This window comes from Pezoporus flaviventris, unplaced genomic scaffold, assembly GCF_033815535.1.
Source record: "Pezoporus flaviventris isolate CSIRO_AGI_PZ_B2104156 unplaced genomic scaffold, CSIRO_AGI_Pfla_v1 ptg000045l, whole genome shotgun sequence".
NCBI lineage: Eukaryota > Metazoa > Chordata > Aves > Psittaciformes > Psittacidae > Pezoporus > Pezoporus flaviventris.
In genome coordinates, this window is record NW_026892593.1 from 19,769,940 (window position 1) to 19,787,204 (window position 17,265).

At 37.3% G+C, this 17,265-nt stretch overlaps 1 protein-coding gene across 7 annotated transcripts in view; it reads right to left on the reverse strand.

Annotated features, from left to right (window-relative positions):
• PTPRZ1 (protein tyrosine phosphatase receptor type Z1) overlaps positions 1-17,265 on the reverse strand; it is a 134,793-nt gene that overhangs the window by 100,673 nt on the left and 16,855 nt on the right. For all 7 annotated transcript variants that reach the window (XM_061467612.1, XM_061467613.1, XM_061467610.1 and 4 more), the window contains exon 2: positions 1,839-1,904. In XM_061467612.1, coding sequence (XP_061323596.1) covers positions 1,839-1,904 — 66 coding nt within the window. The remainder of the gene's footprint in view (positions 1-1,838; positions 1,905-17,265) is intronic.

Here is a 17,265-nt window from a genome sequence, read left to right on the forward strand (position 1 = left end):
ATGCTGAAATTTGTGATTTTTCTTCCCATTCAGGAAGACTGCCCTTTTTTAAGTGAAAGCTGAATTTGTATATTCCCTTTATATAGAAGGGAATATTTATTTAAAAAAAAAACAAACAGCATTATATCAACCCTCAGTCAATTGCCTGGTGCTTCATGAAAGCAAGTACAACACCAAGTATCTGCTTTACATGCAGCTCCCCCCAAAAGCTTTGAAAATCCATGTTTGACCAGGTGTGGAGCTAGCTGTGTTATGAGTGCTGGGGGCATATGGAGCCCATTTGGCAGGGAGTCCTGTGAAGCAGCAGGAACAGGGGTAGGATGCTGCTGGGACAGGGAGCACAGTGCTGAACAGGGCTCCTCTCAAATTCAGCCACCCCATGCACCACATGCACCTGACTATACAGGTCTTGGATGGGGAGGAAGGCTTTGCCAGTGGTATCACTAGGGCAAGGCATAGGAACTGAAATGATTACATGAAGGTATCTATCTCACATGTTAAGGGAGACAACCAATAGGTACGGATCCTCCCGCTTGCAGAGTCTGTGCTGTTTTGCCATCCAAAATACCCAGCAAATGCAACCTGTGGCAGCTGCAGCAGCTGCACAGCGGGGTGTGTGCTCTGTTCAGGCTAGGGAAGAGCTCAATCCTCCAATATCCTATGCCAACCCCATACTCTATTGTTTAAAGTAAACTCATAAATTGCCCTCTGGTTACCTGTAATCCTGGAGGCTTATCCCTGCATTCCTCTGACTGCAATATTAAAAAAAGTATGGATTTTGAACATGAAATATTGTATTGATTGAGCTTACGCTTGAATTTTGCAGTACAATCTGTGTAAGTGGGAGTTTTCATTATAAATTTCATTTTGAAGGGCTTATGACTAGCCTGTTTCAATTCTCTCTAGGCTCAAAACTTGTTAGATGTATTTTACCCTGGAAGATAAAAACTATCGTCAAAATGAGACAGTGAGAGAGAGAAAAAAAAAAATGGTGTAACTTCCTTTAACTACAGGAAAATATTCTGAACCAAATATATGAAAGACTGAAATTTGACAGTCCTTATTTCTTTTCATTAATCAGTGGTTTTTGAAACAGTAACTTAAATCACTAAAAATGTAAGAGTCTATGCTTATCCTCAGGAAGTTACTTCTTACATTCTATGTAAAATATAACTATAGCTATACCTATAGGAATATACCTATAGCTATACCTATATATATACACCTATATATATACACCTATATATATACCTATAGCTATACCTATAGGAATATACCTATAGGAATAAATTACCTTTTCAGTATTACTGAAAGGGGCTTGACTTTTACAGGAGAATCTAGGAAGCTATTTGAGTATTTCCCATAGTACTTCTGTGATGAGGCAAAGGTCCCACAGAGCCCAAATGACTGATTTTTTAGGACAATCAGGATGTGACCTGTAAAGGATGGATGCTCAGGCTCTCAGAAGTAAAGTGCAGAAGATCATATGCAGTATATGGGTATGTTCTTACCCACGTAATGTACCGTGCCCCATTTCAGCTTTTCTTTCAGTTTTTCAAACTTACCAGAACAGTAATATTCAGATTATGAGTGAGCATCTATCAATTTATTGGCCCAGCCTTCATCTCAGGTTAAGGTTTCAAGGACGCTGACTTTCTCATATGTAAACTGTTGTAAAGTTCCTGTAATTTTCCAGATTCCATTTCCTACATTTTTACTTTAGCAATTGTTTAGGCATATGGTAAGTGGTATATGGATATAACAGGCTCTTTCAGTTATAACAATGAATATGAAGATGTCAAAGTGGATTAAGTTCTTCAGTAGACAGTTTTGCTTACCTGTGTATGACCAATCAATCTCTTCAATCAATTTCCGCTGTTGTCTATAGTATCCATACACCAAATCTGAAAATAGACATGAATTTACAATATAAATATCGGACCCCAACAGGAACATGAAATGTCAATAACACCACCACCACCCCAACAAGATCATCAATGTTTTAATTACTGATTAATTAGTTACTTTGTCCTTATCTTGCCCCTCAAATGGCAAGTATTGTTTAAACAGAATATAAATACCATCAATGTCAGAATATATAAAACACACAAAGCAAACAGAAACGATTTTCAGTTTACCCTTTCTTCCTCTCCCCTCTCCCCCTTTCTCCCTCTTTCCCCTCCTCCACATTTCACTAGAATCATGCTTTCCCTTTTAAAATGAATGCAACTCTCTCTTGAAGAAACCATCTTCTGTGATATACTTTAGAAAGAACTGATCTAGATTACTTGGAAATCATGCAAGCTAAACTTTTGCTTCAGGGTGCGCAGAACTTCACATACTTTATCTAACTTGGTACTACTTATGCCATTTAAAGATAGTGAACAAAATACTCTAAAATTTCATTTCACTGTATATTATCAGCAATATTATAGCTGAAGTATGTGATTTGTATCTCCATAAAGTTTATGGAGAGAGAAGTCTAGATATTAGATACTTTTTAATGACATTATACTTCTCTAGGGAGAAATATCTAACTGTATAAATACTCATTGATTTATTCTGACCACTGAATAACCTTCACTGTTATCCTTTTTATGCCAGTACAACTCTAGCTACACAACTATTGATGCGTGCAAATAGATGACTATTCCCCCTTATTAATATATGTAAATTGCAGCTGTAGGTTTTCTGAGACTGTCATTTCGAGAGTCATAATGTTAACTAGCTTCATAAAATACTCTTCTAGAGAGTACAATATAACCTGTTCAAGAAATAATTGCATATGAGTAAGTTGAGCACACATATGGATTGCTTCTTTGAGAAAGCTCCATAGCATTCAGTTCACATTCTACAATAAACATAAATTTAATGAAACAGTTTCATAGCATCAATTTATTTTGCTTTAATACAGAGCACTATGTAGTTCTGATTACAGGATGCTAAACCATAATTGCTGTTTGCAAGGTTAGAAATGTTGTGCCTTATAATGACTTTCCGCTACCTCTCTGAAGTCCATGTGTTTTAATAACTTCACCAGGACTTCTGCCTCCCTCATGAAACTGTGATTGCCCTTAAATGTTTTTCTCTTTCCTTTCTCCCTCCTCACCTAAAAGCCCACTTGCAACACTTCACAACTTTCACTCATGACTAAGACTTTTACAAAAAGATCAAACCTCACATGTAAGTAATGGCACTGAAAAAGGATTTACATGCAACAGCGTTGCCCTTGGATCACATTTTCAAGTCAATGTGCATTGTGCCTCCTTCTTTAATTAATTATGTAAAAGAAAGCTGTTGAAGTTCTGATTCACAGGTGTTAGTTGATGTCTCCAGTTTCCTCCTTTATCCATTGTCCTCCTAATTGTTACTTCAAACAATCAGTTGGGCATTCATATGCTAACTGAGCAGGGTTTGGGCGTGAGAGCGTCCCACCACTTTTTAAATTCCACATGGAGGTCTGATGGACAAGGAGTGATAGCTTCAATGAACAAGAAAAAAAGGGGCAAGGTTCACTTTTTTTGGTGCATTACACACTTTATAGACCCAGTAAATCTTAAGGAAAGTCTTTATAAATGGCCGGAGACATAAGGAGTTCATACACCTTCTTTTCTCTGCTATTCACCTATTATAGTGCTGCCAACACTCACAGCCATGTGCCTTCCCACATCTGCAGGGATTGTAAGTGGTTTTGGTCTTGCCTCTTTCCATTACAAACATGTGGCAAAATTGGGGAAGAAAAGCAAATTTCCCTTGGGGAAAGAAGAAACTGAAGAATCATAGATAGCGCTGGTGTCTCTTCCCATGAACTACTTGTGTAAACTGCGCTGGCAAAACAGAACCATACATCCTATAAAGTGTTCTTGTGTAAACTGTCAGTGTTGACCAGATAGCAGTGCAGAGACCAGTTGGAAGGAAATTATCTTTTTCTTCTAAAATTTTATTTTACTTAAGAGTTAACAAATTGCCATACGTTTTACTCATGGTTTATGAAAGCAAAATACTGCTGTTAAAATACTGTATATAAATTCCTTACATTTAATTTAAATTAATATAGGAATAAAGAGAACATCACAAAAGAGAAGGCAAAAACAATGCCAGGTTTGTGGGTTTATATGTAAATCTGCGATACTGATACTTAATCAGCTTGACAGTCAGAATGACTCCTGTGACACTGACATTTCCAGTTAGTGCCCAAAATAGTTTGAATTTTACTGCTTGAGGTGCTACTTTATGAAGAAAAAATCCTTAATGTTCTCTTCTGATCCCAGGAAGTTGTTGAGCATGTTTCCATAGATTGCTTATTTATTCATAGAACAAGGCAGCTCAGTTGTGGGATGATAATTTAAACAGTTATATAGTTATCTTTCTATCCCTGTCAAGGAGACATGCAGAATATCATTAAATGCTTTTTACTCCCTTTTTCTGTGCTTCTTCAAAGCCAGAGTTTTCTGTCTGAGGTTGTTTCTTTTCATATTCTGCCTGAACAATGAGCGCCCCAGTGCCCAAGGCCCATGAAGTCAGGAATAACAGTGGCAAATGCTCTCCTGCTCATGAGGGGTAGCTAGACCAACTGATTTGTAGCTCACCTTGTCTCATGTTCAGCCATGGGAACAGAGAAGATGGGTTTCTGGTTAAAGCATAGTCATGGTAATAATAAGTTCTTGTAGATATTTCTCCTGTTTAAAAGTAAAAATAACCAGGTTTTCTTCCTCCTGACATGAGTCTGACATTCTTTTTATACCTCCAGGCCTTGGTTGAGTTGCTTTTGATTTATTGATGTGAATGAAACTTTCTGATCCTCAATGTGTATTTATTCATATGTAAAGGTAAAAAATTAGTGGCTTTCATGATTAACAGAAAAATGTATCTGTGAGGGAGACCCTCTTGATTCGGCACTCTGTGCCAGGGAAAGGAGTCAGAGAAGTGAAAATGGGAGTTTGAACCTCTGAATTCTGTTAGAGAAAATCCTCTCAGAGATGCGGAGGCAACAAGCCCCAAGTATCCATCAGAGGCCCTTCTAAACATCTGTAAAAAGGGTATTCCAAGGACAGCACCAAGACACAAGGTATGTTTGATGATGCTGCAATCAGCATGATGCTTTGATAGACATGATACAAACTCAGGTGTAATCTGGCACTGCAGTTTCTACCAGCATGCTATAATTTTACCAGCCCCTTCTGCTTGTCCTTTTTGACATAGCAGCATCAACAGATACCAGCTGCTACACTCAAGAGTTAAAAAGGGCAACCTCCTCATGGTTTTACCTTCACTCGGCTGAACTGAGCCACCATTTATGAGATGTTGACATCAGAATGACTTATTTATGGGAACTGGAACACAGTAATGTCTGCATTTATGAGATTTTCTACAACAGGGCACTGATGTTCTGCATGTACAGTATGGGTAAGCACCATTAACTACACATTTAGGCTGCCAACACAGTTTGGCCCTGGGAAATCAGGTGTCACTTGGTATTTTCCTCCTATATTAAAATCAAATCTGAGAGCAAAGTGAATAGATGCTAAAGGCATAAGCATTCATTTAGTGTAAGTGGGTAACCAGCAATGTTATTACAGTTACAGAGATAAAGGCTGTGTTGGTGCTAAAACTGATGGCAACTTCAATTCACATGAGCAGAATTCAACCTGTTGTTCTTAGGCCAAGGAAGAGGACAGGAGCTCTTGGGATGCCAGAGAGGATGTGATCAATCATTGAAAATATGTGATCATTTTCTTTTTGAGAAATACAGAAGTTTTTGTTTTAAACAATTTGTGTCTCATGAGATCTCTCCTCTATGTACACTCTAAGTACTAACTCTCTGCAGCAACTGGAAGCTGTGAATACCACAAACTTACACAGGTTGGAAAGATTTTAAAAATCTGTGAAGGAGAGAGGCACAAACACCTCTTAAACACAGTGACACCACTTCTGGCTCACTAAGTCCACTGATAAAACTGGGAGGATGGCACTGGGAAACAGTCATTGCACATTTGCCCTGTTTTAATGCACTTGCCTAGGCATTTGCTATTTGCGAGAGACAGGTCACCAGACAAGTGGCATGAACTAGCAAAGTGGTTTTAAAATTTTTATTCACATACATATTGTGCTTGACTGGACACTCATCAAACTGTTTAGAAGGATGAAAGACTATTTTTGCCTGGTTTCAGGTATTCTGTCACACAAACTGACCCAACTCCATGGAAAGCTACCAAGATGAACCAATTCTGTAACAGGATCTATAAAATCCTTAAAATGACAAAAATGCTTAAATAACCCACCTCTCCAACTTCATATGTTTTTTTCTCCTGAAAATGTGTCAAAATCTTTTGTCAAGATGGGTCTGAGATTGTGAGAGAAATTTATAAATCTTTTTTATCCACAGTTCCTTCTGTGTAGCAATATTTTAGGCATTGCTACATATTTGGGTATCTATAGCCAGTTCCCTTCATTATGCTTGAGTGTAGGATGCTCGTTTCAATACAGATGAAAAAGTGTGACTTTCCCTGCACTAAATATGAAGCTAAAAAAAAAATCCTTTTACAGTTTGACAATTGCTGTGATATATTTACTGAAACAAATTGGTTTAAATCTATTGAAAAAAAAACCCAAACAAAACAAAACCAAACAAAACCAAAACCAAACAAACAAGCCAAAAAAACCCCACCATCTAAAAATAACCCAAAAAAACCCACAACCCACTAAACAAACTGATTGGATGCATTTAAAAGCAATTATCACTAAGCAGCAGAGTAGTGGCACTCCTAACCTTAACCTGTCACAACTTTACAGGGAATAGTGCCATGAATTAAAAGATAATTCCTGCGGTATTAGCTTAGGTTTATTAATCACATTTAATCATAATTTTCTAGTGCATTTGTATATGCAAATGCAGCAAAGACCCCAGTTTGACCAATTATGTTCTACTCACGTTGGAATTTTAAATGCCTTTTACATTTAAATGCTCCTGAAATTCTTAAGCAGCCTGTGGAAAGTGGGAGGGATCTCAGGATTGGGCTTTTTCCAGTGTGGGGCATGTTCCAATCTATGTAAATTACCTAATTCTACCTTCCCTCTGACTACAGGCGAAGTAGTAGGAAGTGCTCATTGGAAAGGTTATTAAAAATCTTTACTATGTTTCCCCAATGCTTCTCTGCTTGTTAATATTAACATCTACAGAACAGTAAAGCTCTACAGCTTTGCTAATATCTAAAACTCTTGAGAATAGACCTTATGCAAGTCATCTCAAAGGAACATTTACTGAAATAAATGCTTTTTAGCACAGCAGGGTCTGTGAAGTCAAGCTGTTAGAAACTTTCTCTTTTGTGAACTATTTCAGTAGTTAAAATCATCTTGTGCCCCCTAATGAACAGACTTAGACTGAATTCTATGAAGTGTTGGTGGGGGGGATATTGAGAGAAATATATTCTCTAAAGGAGGAAGTCTTTAATTATTAAGTATTTTCCTTTCCCATTTATTTGATGCTGGAATTGTAAATTCTACTCAACCAATATCCCTCCAGTCATGTTACCGTAAGTTTCCTGAAAGGTGGCTCTCTTGATAGCATTACCTTCTTTTGCTTCAGGGAGGTATTTACTTGAAATGTCCTTTTTCCAACTACAAGTGGGAAGACAGAGGAGCCACTCTGGATGATTTTTGTATAAGTATTCATATCAATCTAGGGATTATACCACACACCTTTTATAAAACCATACCAAAAACATTCTGCTCCCTTGAGAAAGCTCTACACTCAACATCAAGACTGAAAACTTCCAAGGCTCATCATGGACATCTGATATCAACTGCACATCTACAAAAAAACATCTCTATTTGATAAAAAAATACATTAACATAATGCAAACAATACAAAAAAAAAAGGTAAACAAATGTAGAACCTGACATTTTTTGACAAATCCTAACAATTATATATATGCATATGTATGTCTAGATGTATGTATATTGTGAGAATTTCTCAAAAAGGGGTATATAATCACATACATACTGCAATTTCTTACGATTGTATCATGCTATAAATCTCACGTTTACTCCTTTAGCCACTTCCTTATTGCAACCGATTACATAATCATATATTTGGAAAAGAAAAAGAAATGTCTCGTGATTGCTAGAGACAACACACAAAAATGTGACAAACACTGGCACCCTAAAAACACAAACTAAAGGCAAAACAAAGACACTTAATGCGTTGATTTGTTTGGTGGTTTTAAGTAGTAATTTTCTTTTTACTAGATTACAACAGAATTATTAAAGTGGCATAATGAAGATCACAGAGAAAATAATCAGGATAATTACAATTACTGTTAAATTTATTCATGATACTGTATTTCAAAATGCACTGAGGTGAGGAACCAAAATCTATGCTCCTTCCTTCCCCATAGCTTCACTTATCATGGGACCAGACATTCATGTGGCCACTTGTGTTTTCTTCCCCTCCACTTAGGTTCCCTTCAGCAAGAGCACAGGGCAGTACCTCCCTCCGGTTCCATCTGCCTTTTGGGTGCTTTTGAAGAGGAGCTGCCACGTAGATTGACATCTCCCCAGGGCAGAGGAAGGAAGTAAAGGAAAAGAATGGAATTTTCAAGCCAGCAGGATGTAGTGAAAAGGAGAACTGGTGTCACTAATACCTTACATGGAGCTTAACACTACAAATGTGTGTTTTAACATGTATTGACAAGGTTTAACTTTGAAAGGGTGCCTGAAAGGTGACAAGGTCTTTTTATTTAGAAGCATATTTTAGCTATATAATGAGCTTTAAGCTGCTCTACAGTATCCAGACTGAGAAATTCTCAGCAAATTCTAAAGCACAATTTTAAGAATTTGTGAGACTTTCAGGTTAAGAACTGGGCTATCTGAGCAGTCAGAAATGATTTTTCAGTATTTTCAGGGCTTGGGTAACTTTGTACTTGAGGGTCTATTGTCTGTCTAAGTTTTGCTTTTCAGTCTGACTCCTGCTGCTTAAAATTACAGAAGTTGTTGGAAAACTCACTGTTGAATAAGTCAAACCACGGCTCTCGACTCTAAGTACAGTTTAATACTAACAGAGATTTTACCCCAGCATATTTGGAATGCACATGGAATTTAATTTTTATGGCACAACCTAAAACCAGAAATGACTGGAAAAGAAGTACATGGAAGTGATGGATTATTGTAGCTAACTGCAGCAATATTAACACTTGAGATCTTTTCTCCATAAAATTAATAAATATAAAAAAAAAACGGCCATACCTATTTAAAATCTGGTTTTGTCACACTTTCTGTTTTATCTTTTTATTCTCTCCAGTACCTTGTTATCTATGCTGTATCTACAATTTGATGTAATTTTGAGGTCAAATTCCGTCTCATGTTTTTGTATGTCCAAAACTACTTTGAGGGAAACAGAAGTCCCATCCCAGTCCTGTCCCACATCACCCACAAAACTGTAACTTCATAGACAATTTGGAATTTAGATGCTAGTAATATTTGGAAGTGCAGACTCAGGTGTTTTAATCAAAATATTTTGCATTATCTATGTAGTCTTGCATGTTCATTTTTATTTAATCAATATGTTTTTCATTCTGGAGGAGGGGGAGGTGAATCTGCCTGGGAAGCTATATGAGGCTTATGGGAACACAAACAACACAAACCCACTGTACAGGCATACATCCCTCACCTGCCCATCCTCCTTGCGCCTAACTCATAAACATTTTACATAACATTAATAGGAGGCAGAATACAGCTTCATGATTTCAGAAAAAAAAAACCAAACCCACAGCATTGTTTTGTTATTTCGTATTCTTTCAGTTCTAAACCCTTTTGAATTCTGTCAGCAGACATAAACCTCGTTGAGCAAGGTTTGACCCAAAATGTGTAAATAATAGCCCTGTAAGATGATAGATACATGGTTTAATCAATCATTGTAAATGTAAAATTTCACCATACTACAATAACCATTTCCCCATATAATCCACCTCTCACTAAGGCACTGAAAAGCCTTTTCCTAGTTCTCAGGTGGTGGTGGCACTCCATGAAAAGCCTTAATTTGTGCACTGAACCACAAAATGGAGTTTCTGACCTCTCGTTACTTGCAATCCTACACCGAGTGCATAACACAGTTTGAACTGAGAATCTCATTGCAGCAATCCTAGGTTAGGATTAGTTCAATATAACTGAAAGTTTATATATTGTGGCAGTCAGCTGTCAACACTCAATAACCAACTGCAAATTGACTGTGACTTTCTAACAGTAAGAAATTAAATCATTGAAACAAAAATCAGGAAGCCTGAGAATGTCATTATGATTCATAGGCAGACTTTTACTACAAACTAAACACTGCAAAATGAAGAAATTAAATGCTGCTTACCTAACTTAAAATTTGTGTTCCAATAATTGCAATGACTCATTTACCAAGATTAAATTATTCTTATAGCCAATTAATGAAGTAATTAATTGCTTTGGCGATTAACAATCGCAACCAGAATAAGGGGTAAACATTATCTAAACATGTATCTCGAGTTAATGGTTTGAACATGCTTAAATCTGCTAAGTAGGATTCAATGCACATAAAGTGACTTTGAATTTAGACTAGGACTAATAAAGTCATTCCCACACTGAGAATTCACCTGCCAAACTCTTTTCTGGTTTGGATCTTAACTTCCAACAGAGCTAAGGGGTTTGGGCTCTTAAGTGATAAAGAATTTCTAGAAAGAGATTTTAACACTGAACTCCCATTGCAAGCTCTTAAAGCCCTCAAAGCCCTTGATAAAGAGACACCTTCCTTAGGTCTAGGTGTAGAGCACTAAAGCCCTGGGTAAAGGCATTAATTAGCAGCCTGTGAAGTGTGTGTGCGCTTGTCTCCCCCTCTCTTATGAATATTTATATAAAGGTTTTATGGTATGGGGGAAAACTTCAATAGACTGGATTCAGAGTGTCTTCTGTGAATATTCATTGGGCACGTAATTAGGACACTTTGTCCTAGAGCTATTTAGACACTTCTGCCATTGTGCTAGGGAGGAAGCCTGACTTACACATCATGCCTAGTAATGCAAAGTTATGAATAGGGGATGGCCTGGAAGTTTACATATAGACTTAGAAGAAGCTCTCTCACTGCCTATTTTCTTATGAATGCTTCCAATTAAGGGTGCTGGCCCAAACAGAAAATGAACAGAGTGCTAAAACTCTCTTCCTTGAGCGAGCAAGAACGGTTTCAACTTCTAGGCCATTGAAAACACATGGGGAAAATAAAACTGGAGAGGAACATAGAGCTGACTCTATACCAAAACAAAGTCTGAGCCCTTATACATAAAAATATGGCTACACCACAAAGTCTAGCAAAGAAAAGCAAACTAAATTCCTATAGGACAGCACAGTGTAACAAACCAGTAAGATTTCAATGACCATATGCAAAATTGGCAAACGGCTCAACAGGACAAAGCTTAGCGAAACAATGCAGATGCAAATCTGAAAAGTAGCTCCTGAACAGAAACAAGTAGAGGCCATTCTTGAGAAACTCATGTAACATGCACAGCAGACAGGTCACCTAGAGAACAGCAGATGAACCATTAAACAGCGATGACTGCAATGCAAGTTGTAATTCAAGGGACAGCAATTGTGCCAAGTTAGTACACTGACACCAACATTTAGCAAATAAAATGCACAAGTTTTTAAAAGATCCCCAAAATAAAAATATTTCCAGTTTTGATAGCAATGATACATTTTAGAAGTCTTCAAAACATCTACTGATTTTCCAGAACACAGTTAGTTAAATTCAAAGATTCAAGAGGGTATGCCGAAATGCTGGGATGCACTGATGTTTCAGTTATTTAGATTGGGTTTCGAGGAAGTTCAGAAAGCTATAACAATCAAGGCAAATGTGTACAATGCCAAAAGATTCAGCTTTGCTACATCTGTTCAGCTTCAGCTTTTGCTATATCTGTTCAGCTTTGACAGATGTAGCAGTAAAAAAAAAATGGGGGAAAAAAAAAGGCACTGAAAACTGCTAAAATACTTTTACTTTGTTGGGTTTTCAATTAATTGCATAAAGCGATAGAAGAGACCAAGGCTAAATCAAGTTCTTTATTCAGTGTATAGCTGGAGCCCAAAGAGAAATTTCAAAATATGTCAGAAATGATGAAGAAAGCATTATTGCACCTTAACACAAATCATCAGTGTGGTTTCATCTGGAAAACTGGATTTGTGCTGGTCTTGCCCTCTCAGAAACAGTTAAGCAGAACACGGGTTAGAGGGACCACTGATGAAAGCGACCATGGAAGAGTTCCAAATAAAGGGAGATGGGAAAAAAAGGTTAAGAATGCTTATTTTGGGAAGAAAACAAATACAAAGAATAATGAATGTTGCTAAGATGAAGACTGGGAACTCTTTTTCCCCCTCTCAGTAGAAGAACAAGGACACCTGGGGGCATTATGAGGAATCTGACAGTAAGAAAACCAGTGAAAGAATACATTTTTTTCACATCTAGGCAATTATCACTGCAAGAAATCCCTGAGGCTAACAGCTAAATGAAGACTGAAATAGCTGTAAAGATATCAAGAATATTTGGAGTTATCGCATTACATTTAGAAAGGCACCTGGCACACATGAGACGTGAGAAAAGACTTGGGAAACATCTCACTTCTACCTACTGTGGGATTTCATGCCTGTTATTCTGAAGCATCTGCACTGGCCTCTGTCAGACAATACTGAATTTAGGTATGACTGAACATGGCTATTCCTGTTATTTGCATACTACACATGAATGACCCACAGCATCTGAAACAGTAGTAATGCTTGTCCTAAATGAAATGCAGCTACTATTAAAACTTAATATACACATCACATACTGTTCTATTACAGATGCTCTACTTGCATCCAGGTAAGAAACAAAGTTAACTTCAAAAAGTTGGCTAAAGCAAGTGATTTGACTGACTCTTCCTTTGATTAGATTCAAGGGAGTGTGCTCCCAGATGCTTTTTAGCAGTCTCAAATTCCATCAGAGACAGCAAAACGTGACTGTGAACTGACATACCTAATAAATGGAAAAATCTCAGATCCATCCATTGCAGCTTACTTACAGAACTAGGGATTATGTGACTCATGTTGCAATATCCACCACGTTCAAAGATCAAATGCTGGTTTTATATAGTTTTGCCTTGCACTCCTCTTGCAAGAGAATAGGATAGAGCAGATTTTGGGCTAAGAAACACTACAGAGTACACTTTCTATAAAGTCATGGTATTTTCAAATTATGATCATGCATCAGTGGTCTTTTCCGTTATGCCTTGAGCAGTTAACGGTGTTTCTCATTACAGTTTTAGTCCAAACATCTTCACTGGTGAACATGCACAAGGCACAGTAGCTCTTATGAAAATAATTCTGGGAACTTACAGCTCTTAAATTGGATTAGGGGCAAATACCAGCTGTTCCTGCTGTGTTAATTCAGAGCTCTGCATTGAAATACCTGCTTCTTCCCACTGGAAAGCTGTTGGGTAATGCCATTTTCAAGGAAGGCCAGGAAATGGAGTTACAATGCTCTCTAAACACATCTTCACTCAGCAACTACAGCAAATTCATTTAGCTAACACTGGTCTAAAGTGTTCAAGTAGCACTAGACAGATACTATAAAAAACCTTACAGGAATTGCAGACACTGAATATTTTATTTTCTTGCATAAATTGTATTTATTATTTTCAACCTTGCCATCCTCATCATCATCAAAAGCAAGCCACCCCTAATACAAGTCTACCATTAATCTGTGGAAATATCTTGTAGCAAATTAATTAAGATACAGAGCAGAGGGATCTATTACTTTCACTTGCTTAAACAAATGAAGCTGAGACAAGTATTATTTAATCTTGCAAACTAAAACTCTGCTGAATAGCCAAATAAACACAGGTTGCCTAACATAACCTTGTACTGTAATTTAATTTAAATGCAGGAGAAAAACCCAAATGAGGCTGCTACATATGATTTCTTCTGGTAAAGGTAAGGGAATGTCTTAATCACTTCCTTTCCAGGGCAGGCGAACCAACATCATGATTATGTCTCAGAAAAAGCTAGATGAGGGGTGGAACTAGACCAGAATTCTTGTTATGTCCTGTGAAGGTTGATAGAAGACCCCAAACTGCCATATTTGCTCAAGCACCTCTGTGTCTTGCCCTCTCAGGTGTGCTGGCAACCCCTGCTCAGGCAGGACTCCCACCACAGCCGGCAAGGTAGTGAGGACTGGCACTGCTGAATTTCCAGTCCTAAATAAGCTCCACGTTAATTCACTCAGCTTTCAGTGGCAGACGGCAGGTAATGAGCCAGGACAGCTATGGCATTTTCATGCTTTTAAATGCCCAAGTAGAGATTATAAGTAACTGCAGGATTTAATAATTTTTGTTTGAGTTATTTCAGGAATGTATCCATCCTTCAGCTTACTGTTCAATTTTTATGCTCCTTTAAAGACAAATAATGTATTTTCACTTAGCAGGTGACCCGAATTAAGCTTTTTCAAAGAGGAGCCCTTAAAAAACGACGTCCACCTCTGATTAAGTTGACTATCTGAATTCAAAGTATGTCTTGACTGCTTTCCATGAAAGCAATTGATCCTTTTCATGGGTTAATGCCATTGTAACTTCCTCTACACATTGAACAGATTACCATGGACACAAATTCAGACTCCTTCCATTCACACAAGGTCCCTAGAAATTTACATAAGTCTGCAGAGAAAACAGGCAGCCAAGCTTTCACTGGCATGAATATTGTGATGAAACTTTCAAACAATACATACTTTTGTATCCTAAAATAGAGTTTACAGTAAAAACCTGCAAATTAGTTAAACAGTAAGAAAAAATATTTTAGGTAACTCTTAAAACAGTCTTCTGAAATAATCAGTATCCACCTACCTTAGCCTAATTTGCTGCAAAATCAAAATAGTCTGGAAATATCCTATGTACAATAAAAATGCTACTCTGCTATGCCATAATAGTGAGCTTTTTTGTGTCAAAAAATCACTCTGCAATTCACAACAGTGCATCTGTCACACATAAAACAAAGATAGTATCTTCACTTGACCAACAAGGAATCCTCAGCGCAATTTGGCTTTGCTGACCTTGTTACAAATGACAGGCATTTTTGCCATAACTGGGCTCTTGTGAACATAAAGAGGGCACTTCTACTGCCCTGACACCCATTCTGATAAATTTTGTTTAAAAAAATTCCCTGAAATCAGTTGTGGTCCATAAGACATCACTGTAATTTTGCATTCAAGGACTTTGAATGAGGAGAGTCCAGGACAGGGCCTCCCAGGTATTGGATTTATTGCAAATATATTTATTCATCATTATTAAGAATTAATTTCTAAAAAGAGCTTGGGAGAGTCCAGTGTTCCAAATTCAAATGCTCCTACTGGATACGGGGCACCTATATGACATGAATCCTTTTAAAACTTTTTTCTTTAAAAGCAGCAATATACCTCCTGTTACAAAATGACTCTTGAGTAGAAAACCAGATGTTTCTGAGGAATTTGGGTCAGTTCTGTTACACGAACCTTTTGGGAAACAGTATGTTACAGCATGAAGGTCAGTGTCTTAGTTGAAGAGTCTCTTACTCCAAAGGCAATGAGGGGGACACAGCCTGTCCCAAATGCTTCAGCTTCTACTTGTGAGCTTACTGCCATCTAATCTTTAGTCTTCCACTCCTCTCAGCTCATTTAGGGTAACCAATATTGTGTCTTCCCTCCACAAAACCCTCCCTCTACTGGCTTCTTTCTCAGCAGCTTCTGCTCCTGCAAAACCCTCCCTGTGATTCTGTTGTGTACATGCTGAAGGAATTTCCAGGGTTTTATTTATTTATTTAACAGAATCACACTGAGGTTTTAAATTGACCAACATATTCACAGTAAAGCCCTTTCCATCTTACCAAACTAATGGTTTTCAATGAAAGGAATTCTATTTTTACAGCCCATAAAGATAATTGCAAATTGAACAGATTTCTCTTTCACATCTAAGGACGGAAATTTTACAGGGTTCACAGTTAATCGCTAATTTCTCTGACAAGCTGTGAATTACTTTAAGTCAGACTACCATATAACAAAATAATTACTAAGCTTCTTCTTGTCTGTCTTACACACCCAAGCCTCTCCAAGAAAACTAGCTCTATTAAAGGACCAGGAAGTTTTGCTACTGATTCTGCTGAGACCATTAAGCTCAAGTGGGATCTAATAGTACAAAAACCCCTCATAACATTATCTAAAATGTTCTCAATTCAAATAGCTTGGAACACAATTTACACAAATGAACCGAAGAAAGTTTTCTTTTACCTATTCTCCTCTAAAGCTAAGTTCCCCATATGCTTTAAACTATCTGCTCATCCCAATACAGGGTTTAACCATTATTTCTAAACAATGAAACACATTTCATAGTAAATTAAAATAATTAGTAGGAGGCATTGGATATTCTGAGTAAATTATTCAACCATTCACTGTGTGTGTGAGAGAGAATTCTAGTAAGTAAAATCCTTACACTGACATCAATAATCATGCATGCATACATGTAGTGACCTGTGTCTGGGACTTCAAATCTAATCTTGAGTCTGTACCTTAAATTCTGCTCTTAAACTTAATCTGGGAAGAATCAGAGAATCCTGACATTCATCTGAAAAAGACACGAATCCTGAGTTTCTAAGAGATCTTTGTCCAAGGGCATGCACAGAATAGAGGAGAGTTGGGAGAAGAAACTGGAAAAATCTTTCTTTCTTCAGTCCATAAACACCTACCATCAACAAAATTATACATCTTTCATATATCCACATAGCTTTCTGCAATTTAGCATTTAGTACTTCATAGAATATTCTCTGGTACTTCTTATCATTAACTTGCTACTTCAGTTTTACCATCAGCTTCAAGGAAATTTCATGAAAATCAGTCTCCCCATAAAAAGGAAATAGTTTTGCTATGTGAAAGCAGTATACAAATTATAAACTTTCATTTATGGGAAATGCAAATTTTCCAAGCTACAAGTGATTAGCTTTGAAGTTATATATAATGTATGATGAAGAGTACCGTATCTTCCCAAACCATCAGTTTCTGCAAAAGTGTACCAAAGCAAAATAAGAAAAGAAAGTAAGAAATCGAACTTTTTTCATTCTAAGAGAATGACATATGGAAGTAAGCAGGAAGTGCTCTCTTTGGAGTAAGGCACACCTGCTGTTGGTGTGCTGGCTACGATCTGTGCGAATGGTGCCTTATGAAAATTCTCATGAGGCATGTAACTGAATTCAACAAGAAATAGA